The sequence below is a fragment of the Coccinella septempunctata genome, chromosome 2 (genome assembly GCF_907165205.1).
Source record: "Coccinella septempunctata chromosome 2, icCocSept1.1, whole genome shotgun sequence".
Classification (NCBI taxonomy): domain Eukaryota; kingdom Metazoa; phylum Arthropoda; class Insecta; order Coleoptera; family Coccinellidae; genus Coccinella; species Coccinella septempunctata.
Genome location: NC_058190.1, coordinates 49,295,851 through 49,311,482, shown reverse-complemented (window position 1 = coordinate 49,311,482; position 15,632 = coordinate 49,295,851). Strand labels below are relative to the sequence as shown.

General features: G+C 36.6%; 1 protein-coding gene across 2 annotated transcripts in view; it reads left to right on the top strand.

Moving 5' to 3' along the window:
* LOC123307665 overlaps positions 1-15,632 on the top strand; it is a 48,950-nt gene that overhangs the window by 1,836 nt on the left and 31,482 nt on the right. For both annotated transcript variants that reach the window (XM_044890063.1, XM_044890062.1), the window contains exon 2: positions 911-945. In XM_044890063.1, coding sequence (XP_044745998.1) covers positions 911-945 — 35 coding nt within the window. The remainder of the gene's footprint in view (positions 1-910; positions 946-15,632) is intronic.

Sequence of the window (15,632 nt, the reverse complement as noted above, 5' to 3'; positions counted from 1 at the left end):
CCAGAGATGGCATTCACCAATGCTGCATGGAAATGCTCCGGAATCAAATTGAAATATTGTCGCAACGAGAACAATGAAATCTTCCTTTGTCGAAAAAGTAATTAATTTTTTTGTTTGACGGGGAATTCATTACTCGTAGTTCTTCTGTTCGGGCGAACCAATCTTGCGTTCCTAATTGAATCGGTCAGAAAACTGCGGAAGTGTGGGAAAAAGTTCATACGAATCGTTGAAAAGATTTATTGGTGTGTGTTTATTTGAAATTTATATTCATCCGAACCGAGTTTAATCTATCAACTTGATTAATCGTGCTCCAGAGAATTTTTATTCGATTGGTAGTCAACTGGATGATAGCTTATTCGCATACTTTTTTGCTAGTCGAATCCAATATGCATCACACGTATATTGGTTTTACTGAAAATTAATTTTTGATTCAATAAGTAACTCTTAGTTCGTTAGGCTCTCGAGTATGAGATCCTGTCTGTTTACGGACAAGTCCAGATTTCGTTTGTATGAGTTTGATGGGCGATTGTTGGTGTGGCGAGTACGGGGTTAACGGTTACACAACTCTTTTCAGCAATGGCTTAGTGTGCCTTTGGGGAGGCCAAAGATTATAGAGTTAACTCTATAATTTTTGGAGGAGGCATTCTTTTCAATAGATGCACAGATCTTATTCCCCCTCATGAAATGAGGTTCGATTTTTACTTATATTTTGCTGATTGAATATTTTCCGGTTAAGAGGAGCGACGTGATTAAAAATTCATTTCGTTTAATAGGGACAAGTACTCCCTTTCTCCAGGGCTTAACCGTTTTATTCATTCTGAATTTTTATTTCTATTCATTAAACTCGAATTAACGTCTTTCAGCTTGGACGATTTAAGGGTGTTTTTAACGGAGATTTTCTTCATTTCAGTTGCCCAGGCAGACAAAGAAGACAAAAGCGATGAGGTAAGTTTGTTGGTGGAGGAGGGCAGCGGAAGAAGAAAAAAAAACGAAGGTTGACGTTCAAATTTTAATCTTTCCCGGGGCATTCTTTAGTTTAGTAATTAAACTGGATAATTATGAAGGTCTAACACAGCTATTCCAGATATTCTGCTAAAAAAGCAGTGGCGTAATATTTTCATATTTAACGGGAATCCTTTGAGGATAAGAATTTTCAATTAAATTCCTTCCTACTAATGGTGGAGTTTGGGGATTTCAATTTGTGGGAGATTTACGACTCAAAACTCATCTCAACATTCTGCTAATAATTCTGCCGTAATCAGTGATGATTGAATCAATTTGCGAGATTTAATGAAGAATGAAATATAGTTTCTGTGGTTTCGCGTCGAAAATATTCATTTTGTCAGTCTTCATTCATATTTCCTTCCTTTCAGAAGTACACAGGCCCGGATCTACGATTTTTTTTGACCGGGGCAAAAATTCATGATGGCGCCCCCCCCTCTAAGGTTCTTAGGAAACATATAATTGCATATTCGTCATTGCGATTGCAACCCGAGTTATATTTTTCACTAATTCGAGGTCGTTGATTACTAATATGCAATTAGATTTTTCCTAAAATGAGTACTTTAGGAAAAAATTCACTCTTATTTTTTTCCCATTGTTCCATTAAAAGCATGATGCATTGATGTTTATGTTCTGTGATTAAAAGTTATTTTTTCCCCATCTCATCTTAGGAAAAATCTAATTGCTTAGTCGTAATCTTCGACCACGAATTAGTAGAAAAAATGACTCGGGTTGAAATCGTTCGAAAAATAAAAAAGTTTGTTTTTACAAGAATGTCGTTTGCAGCCCTCGCTCACCTATCGTTTTTACCCGCGCTTTACGAACGAAATTATTCCGAACGAAAATTAATTTTTTCAGCGACATATATCGACCCGGGTCATTCCACTTATTAATTCGAGGTCGTAGATCACGAATATGCAATTTGATTTTTTGTAGGATCAGTATTTTGAGAAATAAATCACTTTTAGTGTAAAATTTCGAAAAAATTGGTCAAAGGAGGAGGTGTAGCAGCCAGAAAAAAAAACACTAGTCATGCTGATTTTTTTGTGATATATTGGTTCTTCGCAAATAGAAAAAACCACACTTAATTCATCTACCGCTAACAGTTTAGATTTTATAATTTTTCCCGCGAAGGTCCAAAATTTCCGATTTTTCATCGACCATAACTTGAAAACTTAATTTAAAAAAAATATCTGTTTGCATATTCATGTTCTACGCCCTCGTATTAGTGTACAGTACGAATTTGGTTTTGATCGGAGACCAAAAATATTTTTCAAAAAAATCCATACAGTATGGAAAATTGAAAAATTTTCGATCTCTGCGATTTCCACCAATATTGGTGCATTTACTAAATCGAGGGCCTTTATTATGAATATGCGAACAGAATTTTGCTGAAAGGATTAGTTTTTAAGTTATGGTCCATCAAAATTCGGAAATTTTGGCCCTTAGTTCCAGATGAAATGGGGATGGGTCGATAATTCCCCAGGCAAAGAAATTACTGGCTCTATGCTTGCGACACATTGTAGACATATCCCATCTTTTAACCTATTTCACCCAGGTGTGGCGGTCATTCCTAGAGATGACTGAATAATACATATACATCAGTTAATTGATCCCTCATTGATTTTGAAGATTTTTGGCTTAGTGATGGTTTATCATGTTTCCATTCTACAGTTTCGATTTTAGCACTAGGAAATTGATTTTTCCGAAAAACTTAAAAAAAAAATTTCAAACTCTGGTTGATTTTGGCGCCCCTTAAGCTGACGCCCGGGGCAAGCGCCCCGCTTGTCCCCCCCTAGATCCGGGCCTGGAAGTACATACGAATTTAATGGGTCTAAACCTTTGCTAATTTTTAATTCAAAGATCGAAATATTCAAATTCGGAGATATCATACTTTGGAAATTGCGGCCTTTATGATATTTCAACTCAACCATGAAAATCTGAACAGATAGGCCCAAATATTCGAAATTTTTGCTAGTTCTAAAAATTTTTCGTTTCAACTACGAAAATCTGAACGAAGAGGCATATGCTTTCGATGTTACTCCAATAGATTCAGCGTATCAGAGAACCGTTATTTACATACCAAACCTAATGAATTCCGGCAATATTTTCGAGAAAATCAAATTTATTTTTCCATTTGTCATTTCTCTTTGAAGGGCTCTCTAGAGTGCAAATGATAATCGAATCATCGACTGTTTTGTTTCTGGAGAACTTCGAAAAAGCTTTCATGCAATTCACATCCGAGGACAGTAATAGAATGCCCTCGATTTCAGAGATAGGAGCAAATATGCCGTTTTATATATCACGTTGAAATACGAAGAGAAAAACAAAAAGGATCTGACCAACAAGGCAAACTTTCTCTTTATGCAACATGGATAAACTCATTCACTATAATTATTTTACAAAAGCAGATCGCCAAGTAATCCTATAAAATTTGTAGGTATATGTTGAAAATAATTGAAAGTTTTCATTTCCTTTGTTGTCATTTAATATACCCACCCACATGTGAGTAATCAATTTACAATTTTATATTTTAAATTCCTTTCCTCGTAACCAAGGCATTCTCTTCTCACGCGACAGAATATACCTACTCATATCCTGAAAAACCTTTATTCTAGCGCTGAACGTGTTTCACCCCAAAGATTTTTCTCCCAACAATACTCAAAGCATAACGAAAGCAGGCAGAATAATTTATTTTTACACGTTGCAAGCTCTGTCGGAACAAGTAGAGGGTCGACTCGAAAACCCACACCCTAGAACTCTCAAATTAACATGTACTCAAGTTTCCTCATGTCAAGAAAGTAATTAAAAAATTAACTAAGGAGGTCTGAAATTCAAATGTAGGATGCCATTAGCGTCCCTCTCATCTTATTTAGAATACCTTAGAAAAAGGGACGCCGAATTTATTCGAGGAAGAGGAATAAGAAACATGTCTGGGCCCTATTTTTCAATTCAGTTGGGCGATTTACATTTCAATGCCTGATTACCCTGTGCATTATGTTGGGTTTATGGTTTTATTCCCCATTCTTGAATAATTTTGAGGAAAAGCCTGCACGGATTTGGGCTCATTATTTCGTAGCCTCTATATACTATCGACAACTAGTGAAGGGTACATTTGATGAAAAATTTAATATTATCCAGCAATATCCCTTTCAACGTTAATTTTTCAGGAAAATGTCCGAAAATACAGGGTGAGTTCTTGACTCTATTTTAACAGTATATTCTTAAGGACAAAAGAAACACTTTCTTCCTTCATCATTTTTTCCGAATCGGCTCGGTTTGTAAGATACAGAGTGTTGAAAAACCATAAGAAAATGTTTTTTTTAGTTCTATCTCACAAACAGTTTTATGGAGTGTAATGATTTTCGGAATATAGTTCTTCGTTCATTTGATGAATCTTTTTTGAACACAAGATATCACCCTCGTCTTCCAAGTTTCTCATTATGACCATTAAGTACCATGAGAATATAAAAAATTCTAAGCACCCAACTTAGTTGGACGCTATCTAATGAATATTCGAACGTTTTGTAAAATAAAAGTATTCTTCATATTTTCTCCGTATAATGCGCCGTTTTTGAGTGATTTGATGTTCAAAAATTAAAAAGTATCGGTCGAAATTTGAAAACTTGGGTACTTAGGGTTAATTTAACTCTGATTCACAGATGTTTAGTGCCACAGTTTTAGCTAGTAATTCTGAAGGTAATTTTGTTTTTCAGGTGGCACAGCTCATTATGAAAACTTAAAATGGCTATATCTTTTTATCAGGCCAAATCGGAAAAAATTGTAGGAAAAAAAAGTGTTTCCTTTAACCTCAAGAATTAACTGTTAAAATATTTTTACGAGTTAAAGACTCAGTCTATATAATATGATGAGAGCAGCTCCATATTAAAGTTGTGGCTCATTGAATTATGCTTCGAGTGAGACCACACATTTGCATTCTTGAAGACGTCAAATTTGGATGAATTCAGGTTATAGAAAATTTTACTTTGAAATGTGGCCAATGACAACTTAGAAAATTGGCCTAATTTTGAAATCCTATGGTATAGATATGAGATGACCAAAAATTGAGTGCTTGATCTTATTCAACGCTTCACATGTTTAATAATGGGTGATTTCGATATACAGATTTTCTGGATAGACATCAGAAAAAAGATAATCATGAAAATAGCCCCTTCAAGGACATTTTTCAGCCTCTAGAAGATAATCACTGATGATTAGAACAACAAAACCTTTTACAGGAATCGAATCCATATTTTTGTCCTAATACTGGGCAATTTTGCTATATCCACGTAACAGCAGCGATCAATAATGATCATTACTCCCTAATTAAACATCCCACTTCAATGAATCCGGATCGCCGAACTTTCCGACGTTAATCCAAATAATTAATTTCGTCCCGAAACTCCACTTCGGAGTGGTTATGAAATATTCATCCTTTTTAATTTTTAAAGGAACCGCGGCAATCCTTGCCGGGACGCTTTTTCTCCATTATTCAGGCTCCCCCACGAAACGATCAGGCATGAAATTCCGCCACATTGTGTGATAAAGCTTCCTGACTGGATAAGATGTGGCGCAGAAAATATGGAGGAGGAAAATATTCACGCAATTTCTATCTTGGATGGATGAAATGACGCCGCCATTCTGGGGTGTGTTTCTTGTTGCCTGGTCTTACGTAGGGGGACTTTCTGATGTAATATCTCATTCAAACGAGGTCTGATTTCCCCCTTCATCACAGAAAAAAACGCGGGAGTGTTCGATGGTTGAACGCTTGATTGTATGGAAATTGTATGTGGTAGGATGTATAGGAATTCACGAAGAAAGCAGGAAATGAATTTCGTTTCATTATTTCCAATCATTTCAATTTTACTCTGAGATTAACGATTGAGTCCGCTGAACAGAAAGGAGTTGCCCCACATCCACTTATTCATAAAACCAGTATCCTCGATATACAGGGTGGGCAAAATTCGTTGTCTACTGAGGGGATCTCGAGAACTATAGCAGCTAGAAGAAAACGCATGACACATTTCCGAGCTCATTTTCGGAGAAACAAAGAATGGTGAAAACCGCAGCCTCCTACGATACTTCGTTTTTGAGTTATTAGCAAAAAATGAGATTTTGACGATTTCGAAAAGTTCTCATAACTTTTTTGTCTTTGAAGTTACAGATCTGAAAATTGAACCTTCCTAGGCACCTTATACGTAAGAATCTACTAAAAAATGATTTTTTTCCAATTCAAAAATAACGAATTCAATAAAAGTTTGTATTAAAAAAAAAGGTTCGCCTAATGATTCGAAATGAAAAAATATATTGAGCTCGTCAGTGGATTCTACGTAAAAAAGTGCATCTAGAAAATTCAAGTTTCAGATCAGTAACTTTGAAGACAAAAAAGTTATGAGGATTTTTCGAAATCGGTTTTCACCATTCTTTGTTTCTCTGAGGAAGAGCTCGGGAATGCGTCATCCGTTTTCTTCTAGCTCTTATGGTTCTCGAGATCCCCTCAGTAGACACATATTTCAACAGATGTCTGAGGTCAAAAGAAACATTTTTTTTCTAAAATTACCTTCAGAATAACTAATTATGAGGATCCTTTAAAAAGAGTCGATCAAAGAACCCAATTTTCGTTATTTTCGTTATTATATTACGAAAATTTTAATTCATTCGAATATCCATTTCATTACAATACTTGGACCTGTTGTTGCATTACGATGTTTTTCTGTTGTTAAAATTCCATGTCTTCATCGAGTTTTGAAAGGAATATTGAACAGATGAGATCGCAAATACAAAGAAAACCTACAATAATGAAGAGCTAATTATTCATTGTTCGACTGGCTCTTCCAAATACCCATCTGTTTTTTCTTAATATTTTGCCCTGAAACATTGTTTTTCAAGTCCCTGTTCAATATTCAGTCGCACTGGATTTTTTGCATCCAACCGAATTTATCATGAGGATCATAGAAATTGTATCTTTCGATAAGATATTGAATCTCAATCACTTATTATCTGAAAGGTTATATAAAGTATACCCTTACATCATACTCCAATTTCGAAACGCCAAATAGATGAGAAATTGAATTCAAGAGAAAATTGAGGGGAAACAAAGCTTCTCGGCTCACTCGGAGGGTGATCTGTCAATGTGTCAGACAATTTCATTACATTTTTATCTTCCTCAAATTCAAATATACGGTAGACGTATATATAGAGGATCTTTCAAATAAAGCGTTAGTATAGAGAAACTAAGGGTGTCCTTAATTTTCTATAGAAGGCCCAGCCAGATCTCCAGATCTGTTCTCTCTAGACTTATTTTTGTGAAATCATCATCTTCCACCCCTTTTAAGATATTTTTACATATTCAATAACAGATAAAAGAATTCTTCGATCATCTGAAAAAACAGTATCGTATGTCTTAACAAGCTTAACTGGGATGCCTCCAACAACCAAAACGAATTAAATGGACTGTTCTGCTGCGAAATATGGTTATGTGAATTCAGCATTTCCAAGGCCTTAATAACACCGGAGTTATCAGTGGAATTCATAACCCTTATCGAGTCGAAATTAATTACATTAATTTAGTCGCTGGCTAAAAATTACCCCTGCATACGGTCGCGGACCAACTACTACGCTCTGGATGAGATCTCATTCCGATATTGGTGCGTTGGAAATGGAACAGGGGACAATACATCCGCTATAGAACGATCAAGGATAAGGGAGGTTTTCTCATCTTGGAAAATGATTTTTTTCCATAGAATATGAACTGACATAAAGCATTAGCAGATTACGCTTCGAAATGTCAGCATTTCAGTACTGAGAATGCACATATTGTCCCCTAATCTCGTACAGATGTCAATTCTTCAACGAATCGGAAATTCCAATCTCCATTATGGACAGCAGAATTGAGAAAATATTCATTTAGAATGATTGGAGCGTGATGAAGTCTTGATGAATCAGATCCTGTCATTTTATATTCAGGGTTCCAATAAAACCGTTCAAATCCTACCCATTACGGCGAATAAATAAATTCCATGGCAACAGATTTCCTTCATCGACCAATTTGGTAATAAAAATCAGAAGCGTGGACTGAATCATTAGCTCGTCAAATTCATATCGCCATTATCCTCGAATCGGCTTTCTCTAGTTCCAATTAGAGATATTTCGTTAATTGAAATGGATTCACGTAAGTTTGACGACGCCCATCAGAATAGATCGTTAGACGATAACATTGACTCCCTTGTTTCTTAAGGATTAATTCAAGCAGCAGTTAGGAGCGCTCTAAAATTTACTATTCAATGGAGGAATTACTTCACGTTACGATGGACGGTGTGAAATTGTATCTGTTCTGCCTTTGTCTTCTGTAGTCATCATTATTTACAGCACCGTTTGTCTCCGTTGCTAATTGAAACGTTTTTCATATTCCCTGTAATTTCTAAAATGAATTGCCTATGCCTTTCGAGAAGAAGTGCCAAATTCAATCGTCTGTCGTTTGAGAGGCAATGTTACGATTGAAGAAATTTTAAGAGTACATTCGGTAAGCACAGTTTGAGAGAGGATTTCATCCCCTTCATTCATTAGTTCATAACTTCAATCGGAGACTTTCAATAATTGAACGAAACCATTTGCAAGGAAAACTGTGGTGAATAAAGGCCGAAACAAATTACGTTGTGCAAATTTGACTCTACTGGTTCAGTCGGAAACAAAAAGAAGTTGCATGGAAGAGACGAAGATAGGAACGCACCTTGTGCTGACCAGCGCATGCACCATATTGCAACTAAACCTGGCTGAAGCGGTTTTGACTGGGTGTGTGCCTCAAGGCCCTCAAGTTACTAGTGAAACATTTTAAAATAAAAATTTGTAGAGTCATTCGGGGTAACTGTGCGCAGTGCGTATATCTCGACTATGCAATGTATGAAAGAGGGGTTCATTTGGCTGAAGCAAGTTCGCAGAATCGCCAAATTAGTTTTTCATAGGAGTGCGCCGTACCACGTTTCTTTAACTTTTTATTTGCAATCAATCAAATTCACTAGTTTTCTTGTTAATTTTTAGCATCTCTGCAAATTCTGCCAGGTCCAAGTTCCGAGTCCGACAGTGTTAAACAATATTTAATTCGATCATGCGCATATTAATCTAAATATATAATAAAACATTTTAGGTTCTCTTAGATGCTCAACTCTATAACAACGTCAATTCAAATTTTGGCTTACTGGGGAAAGTGTGCGCGGGTAAGTGTGCACATAGATTCATTATATGGGCATCAGTTCAGTGAGGAATAAATTATCACATTGTTGATTTCCTTGGTTAAGACTCGATCAATATTGTCCTATTTGTTCAGAAAAATATGAAGAGCCACCAACACGGGAATGTATCAAGTGTTGTGTTCACCAAGAATTGTGGCACGAACAATAATGCACTGCTTGTAAAAAGGCGCTTCTGTATTGACAATAAACAGCATTTCTCTAATATTGTAACATTTTGATGTCATTATTTTGTAATTTGTTTTGATTGTGTGGTTCACTAAGCACTGCGTTCACTTACCCCGTGAGGGTGCGCACACTTACCCGCAATACGGGGCATGTGAACGCACTCCGACTTTTTCTATTAAATTCTTTTTTGCGGAAAAAAAAACGTTTTTGTTTATTTGCTTTTTGATGTTTTCTTATAGATTAGAAAATTCTCTATCTTATGAATATGTTTTAATTTTCCTAGCTTCAACATTTGAAACAGGGTATGGCTTGAAAGGCAAAGGTGCGCACAGTTGCCCCGAATGACTCTACATATTCCTTCCGAGAAGAAGTGCCGAATTCAATCGTTTAAAAAGCAATATTACGATTGAAGGAGTTTTAAGAGTACATTGGGTAAGCACAGTTTGAGAGAGGATTTCATCCCCTTCATTCATTAGTTCATCACTTCAATCGGGGAGTTTCAATAATTGAACGCACCTTGTGCTGACCAGCGCATGCACCATGTTGCAACTAAACCTGACTGGAACGGTTTTGACTGGGTGTGTGCCTCAAGGTACTGGTGAAACATTTCAAAATAAAAATGTTTATGATTTGCCCATGGTAATAGCTTCTAAAAAACCACCGATTATAAAACTCAGACATGTATTCAGGTTCCTGGAGATTCACAACTATATTTTCTACACAAATACCCCCTTAACCCTCCAACCCCCCAATTTTCGAAACCGATAGGATGAGGTAACACGCGTCGCATGATAACCACCTCGTATTTTGGCGCATTACAAAATATCGTAACACGTTATATATATTCCGGACCAGCGGAGGCTACCAATACCTCCGGGGATTGCGATCCGGGCACGATCTGTCCCGGCAAAATATTTCCCGAATTCGATAGCGGAGTCCAGCTGACCGGAGCGTCAGAATACCCACGATAATTTTGAAGATGGCGACGTCTGGGGCGCCGCTCGCCACTCCCGGTAAGATTTCCGAATCCGGGCAGCCGGAAAATTTATGGCGGGACAAGTTTATGCAAATATTTCCCTTATACAGTTCTTATCTTTTCATTCGCTTTTGATTCCGCAATTTATGAGGGCAGGAAATTGATTCGACGCTCTGCGGGGGCGGATGTGGGGATGAAGATGTGAGATATGAGGACACTCAAAAATTCCGGGGATCGTAATTGGGGAATCATTCTTCACGAATCTGAAAAATCGTCGGGCGGGTATGAATCGAGCGATTTTTCGGTTGAAACTCGTTTTCTTGTTCATTTCTTCCTTCGATTTTGGTCATTTATGATAATTCGAACAGAAAACAAATTATAACATCCAATTTCTACTCTTGTTTAGAATTATTTTAATTCTGAAAAACAGTCCGACTTCTCTCCAGGAATCTGCTTGAGATTTTCTGAAAATAAATCTGTAATATGTAGTACAGAGGATTCTACATATACACAGTGAATCTTTGACTCGTTCAAATATTTCAACAGTAGATTCTTCAGATCAAAAGGATCACTTTTTTTCTATACCATTTTAATCGATTTGGCCCTGATAAAAACATTTTAAGTTTTCATAATGAGCTGTGCCACCCCTGGTAAAACATAATTAACTGGTTAATTCTGTGGATCTTTCAAAAAGGGTTGCATTTGGTCAAAGTACCCAATTTTTCGTATTTTACAGATATTTTTTATTTTTGAAGATAAAATAACTCGAAAACGGCGCATTATATATTAAAATATGATGAATACTTCTATTTTACAAAATATTCAAATTGTATTCATTAGATATCGTCCAACTTAGTTTCAAGAGCTCTTTGGGCTCTTTGAATTTTTGGCATTTTTATGGTACGTAATGGTCATAATGAGAAAAGTGGAAGACGTGGGTGATATCTTGTGTTCGGAAAAGATTCATCAAGTTAATGAAAAACTGTATTCCGAAATTCATTTCATTGGATAAAACCGTCCGTGAGATAACATTTTTTTTTCAACAGCCTGTATATTTTATACCGAGCTTATTCAGAAAAAAATGGTAAAGGAAAAAAGTGTTTCTTTTAAAATATTTGTATGAGTCAAAACCTCACCCTGTACAGGGTGGGCAAAATTCGCTGTCTACTGAGGGGATCTCGAGAACTATAAGAGCTAGAAGAAAATGGATGACAAACACAGAAACAGAGAACGGTGAAAACCGTAGCCTACTACGATTCTTCGTTTTTGAGTTATTAGCAAAAAATAGGATTTTGAATACTTCTCATAACTTTTTAATTACAGATCTGAAACTTGAACCTTCTTAGGCACTTTTATACGTAGAATCTATTGACAAAAGGTTTTTTACAAATTCAAAAGAGATAAAAAGAAACGTTCGCCTAATTCGAAATAAAAACATATTTTGAGGGTCGTCAGTGGGTTCTACGTGATAAGTGCCTGTAGAAGGTTCAAATTTCAGTTCTTTAATTTCAAAGACAAAAAAGTTATGTGAACTTTTCGAAATCGTCAAAATCTCATTTTTTGCTAATAACTCAAAAACGAAGGGTCGAAGAGGCTACGGGTTCACCATTCTCTCTTCTAGCTCTTATAGATCCGAGATCTCTTCAGTAGACAATGAATTTTGCCCACCCTGTACATTTGGTTGGGCAAAAGTGATAATTTCCTACAAACTGGAGCAGCAAGCTAAATATTTTCAGGGAAGGGTATGAAGAAGCGTATCTTATTCAGGATTACATAAAAAAATGAAATAGATGTTGATGTGTACGAAATTGTTTTTGAAAACAACCCGGATCTTCAATTTCTGTTTGGAACGGTGTTTTCACCTCGTGTTTCTCCCCATAGACATAGACAGCTTCAGAAACAGAACATATAAAATAGATAAGAAGATTCAGATAGCACTGAATTTAGTAAGCCTACTTGTGCCCCCTCAATTCCTGAAGTCATTTTCCACACTACCCAATTCCATGATCATTCAATGAATAATCTCAACCTTTTCTCCTTATAATCGGATGTAATATCCCACCTCACATTAAACACGCAAGAGAGTACCATTCCGAATCGAGATGGCATATTTTATTTGCTCTCTGTGAGTCAAGTGGGAAAACGTCCAAAATGACGGAGTTATTATAGGGTTTTCACATTTTACGCTACGGTCAGCTGAATTCAAGTATCGTAGCTAAGTTGTTTGCCAGCTATTTGCCCCGATAAATCGAATATTGAGTTAGGGGTAGTCGACTCGCAATTTTTTCGAAGCGTTGCTTTTCAAGAGTCCCGCATTGGGGTTTTCCTTTCACGTGGAAAAGATAGATGTCGGGAAATATGAGAAGAAAATATTCTGGTGGAGTTTCCTGCAAAATAAACATATATGGTTGCAGTTTCAAAGATAGCTTCGAAAGTGTTAATGAATTTTTCCATATTTCGTTTTCATTTTATCGAAAGTGGATAGAGAGGAAAATCTTCGCAATTGACCTGAAGTGAGTGAAATCCAAACGAATTATTTCATGAATATTATTATGTCACTAGCAGTAATTGACAAACGGTAACACTTTGATTGATCGTATGTTGAAAAGCGATTTTTCCGCGCCGGTTATTAGGACGCCAATGTCCAATTATCGTCCCCTGCATATTGAGCATTCCCGAAAGCCGATAGAATTGTTTTTCCATCGAATTTCGAATGATCTAATAACGAAAATGTATCATGCCGACGAAAAACCGGGAAACGGGACCCGTTTCATCGTTTTCCATCCTGGAAAATTTATTCATCGACTGTTTCCCAGTTGTCATTTCGTTACACACCACAGTGGGCTATTTTAATCGTTCCAAAAACTGTTTATGTATGGGTATGATTTTTCGTCGGATTTTTTTTGCTTAGTCAAATCGGATGGAAATGTATAGATTGCGTTATATGGGAAATTTTTATTACACAATTAATCTTTCGTGAATGATTAATGGATCATTTCACAGCTATTGGCTGGACCATCTGTGGTGGAATTGATAATTAAACAAACCCATCGGGTATTTTCGAACAATTGATGCTTTTTCGGATTATCATGGAGAATAACTTGTGATACTGAATTAAACTGTTTCTTATATTAAGCAGAATACGATTTGCATTACCTTCTAGATTTTTTTGAATGAAGGAGTTAGTTCATGAAGACTTGCAGAATTTGGTTAGAAGGTTAGAATATTTTCAAGAATTTAGCAATAATAAATCATTGTGTTATATTTCGACATGGTGAACGGTGAGAAAATTACTATCTCTTTGAAATTACTTTTGCGTTAAGTTGTCGAAGTTAATAAAATACCATGTACAATATCTCAGCAACCACCAGCATCCGCAAACTACGATTCAGGATGCATGACTTCTAGTTGAAGGAATTAATCTCACAGGGGATGCGATATCAGTTATATATGTTTACTCTGGCTCAATAATAACAGCTAAAGCCATTAGACGCTCGAATTTCGTGTCTAATTACGAATTGAAACTCAAACCACCAAGTGTTGCTCGTCAGCGTTGCTGCAAACACGGTTTCGACTATGATGATATATTGGGGAAATTCACTCCTAGCAACGGTGTTTTACTGCAACGAACGCCGAATAATTGCGAATTCATGCAACATGCGGCAAAGCATGGACCACAGGAGAGCCAGCAAATTATTTTCTGACAAGAGTTTGTTGGATTTCGATTCGGGGCCCTACAGTTTTATCTGTGGCCTATCTGTGGGCTCATTACGTACTGAAATCGATATATTGCTATGGAGCTGATCCTTCCAATTTCACATTCATAGGAAAATTCTAATGATATTTGGCACCTAACGTACAATTTAGATTAGCGCATTCGCCAATTTGTCACCACTGCCATTCGTTGAACTTCAATAACATTAATATAAGAATTGGGTCTTGAACTAATCATAGTCCAGCCAAAAGGGATATTTTGAACGTCTCACTTCCACAATGGACTTCAACAAACAAGCCATTTTATTCAGAGCTAGGATGAACGAAGTTTTCATCCTAGTTTTCAATACGTTGAAAAGAGGTTTTATTATAGTTCTCGCTGATATTTCGACCCTCCGGTCAAGTTTTCCTGCAGCATAACCGCGTCAAGTTATGCGAAACTATTTTATTAACGCAGTCAAACACCCCCAACTCCGGGTAACAAAGCCCCAGGCTAAATTCAGTTATCCACATTTTCCAACATTCTCCAGAAAATTTGTCAACACGAACTCGGCAACTTTGTTTATATTCTCGACGCCTCTCCTCAGACCCCACCGTGAACTCGACGTTTTCAATATCATCGTGAACTCTAAGAAGTCGAAACTTGGGTAAAATAGTTTCCGCCTCGATTATTCTTGGATATCTGTGGAAGTTTCAACACGCCACAAGGAAGCAGTATGCGACAAAGGGTGCGAAAGGGAGGTAGAAATGATTTGCATTCGATATCGCAGAAAAGATATGTTCTGGTTTCACGCTCAGAAGCGGGAACATGTCCGCCGATATTGAATGAGTTAAAGTTCGCTCGAACACACCTTGGGGGTGTTTTGGATCAAACTTTCGCATTTAACAATTTACATTATCTGGTCCTCAGCCATAACTCTGTTCACCTGAACTGTCTACTTTTCGAGATTGATTCCAGGAAAAACTTCATTTATCAATGAAATTTCACGATTTTTTCGGGATCATTTGAATCTATGTTATGGGCCATAGAGTCCTTCAAAAGTATTCCTTTTCAAGGAGATCTGGGAGGTGTATGCTCTGGATCTAAACTTGATTCTTCGATCGTATCACTATAATATTCACATTCAGCCATAACTCTGTTCTCCTGAACTGTCTACTTTTCGAGATTGATTCCAGGAAAAACTTCATTTATCAATGAAATTTCAGGATTTTTTTGAGATAATTTGAATCTATGTTATGGGCCATAGAGTCCTTCAAAAGTATTCCTTTTCAAGGAGATCTGGGAGGTGTATGCTCTGGATCTAAACTTGATTCTTAGATCGTATCACTATAATATTCACATTCAGCCATAACTCTGTTCTCCTGAACTGTCTACTTTTCGAGATTGATTCCAGGAAAAACTTCATTTATCAATGAAATTTCACGATTTTTTTGAGATAATTTGAATCTATGTTATGGGCCATAGAGTCCTTCAAAAGTATTCCTTTTCAAGGAGATCTGGGAGGTGTATGTTCTGGGTCTAAACT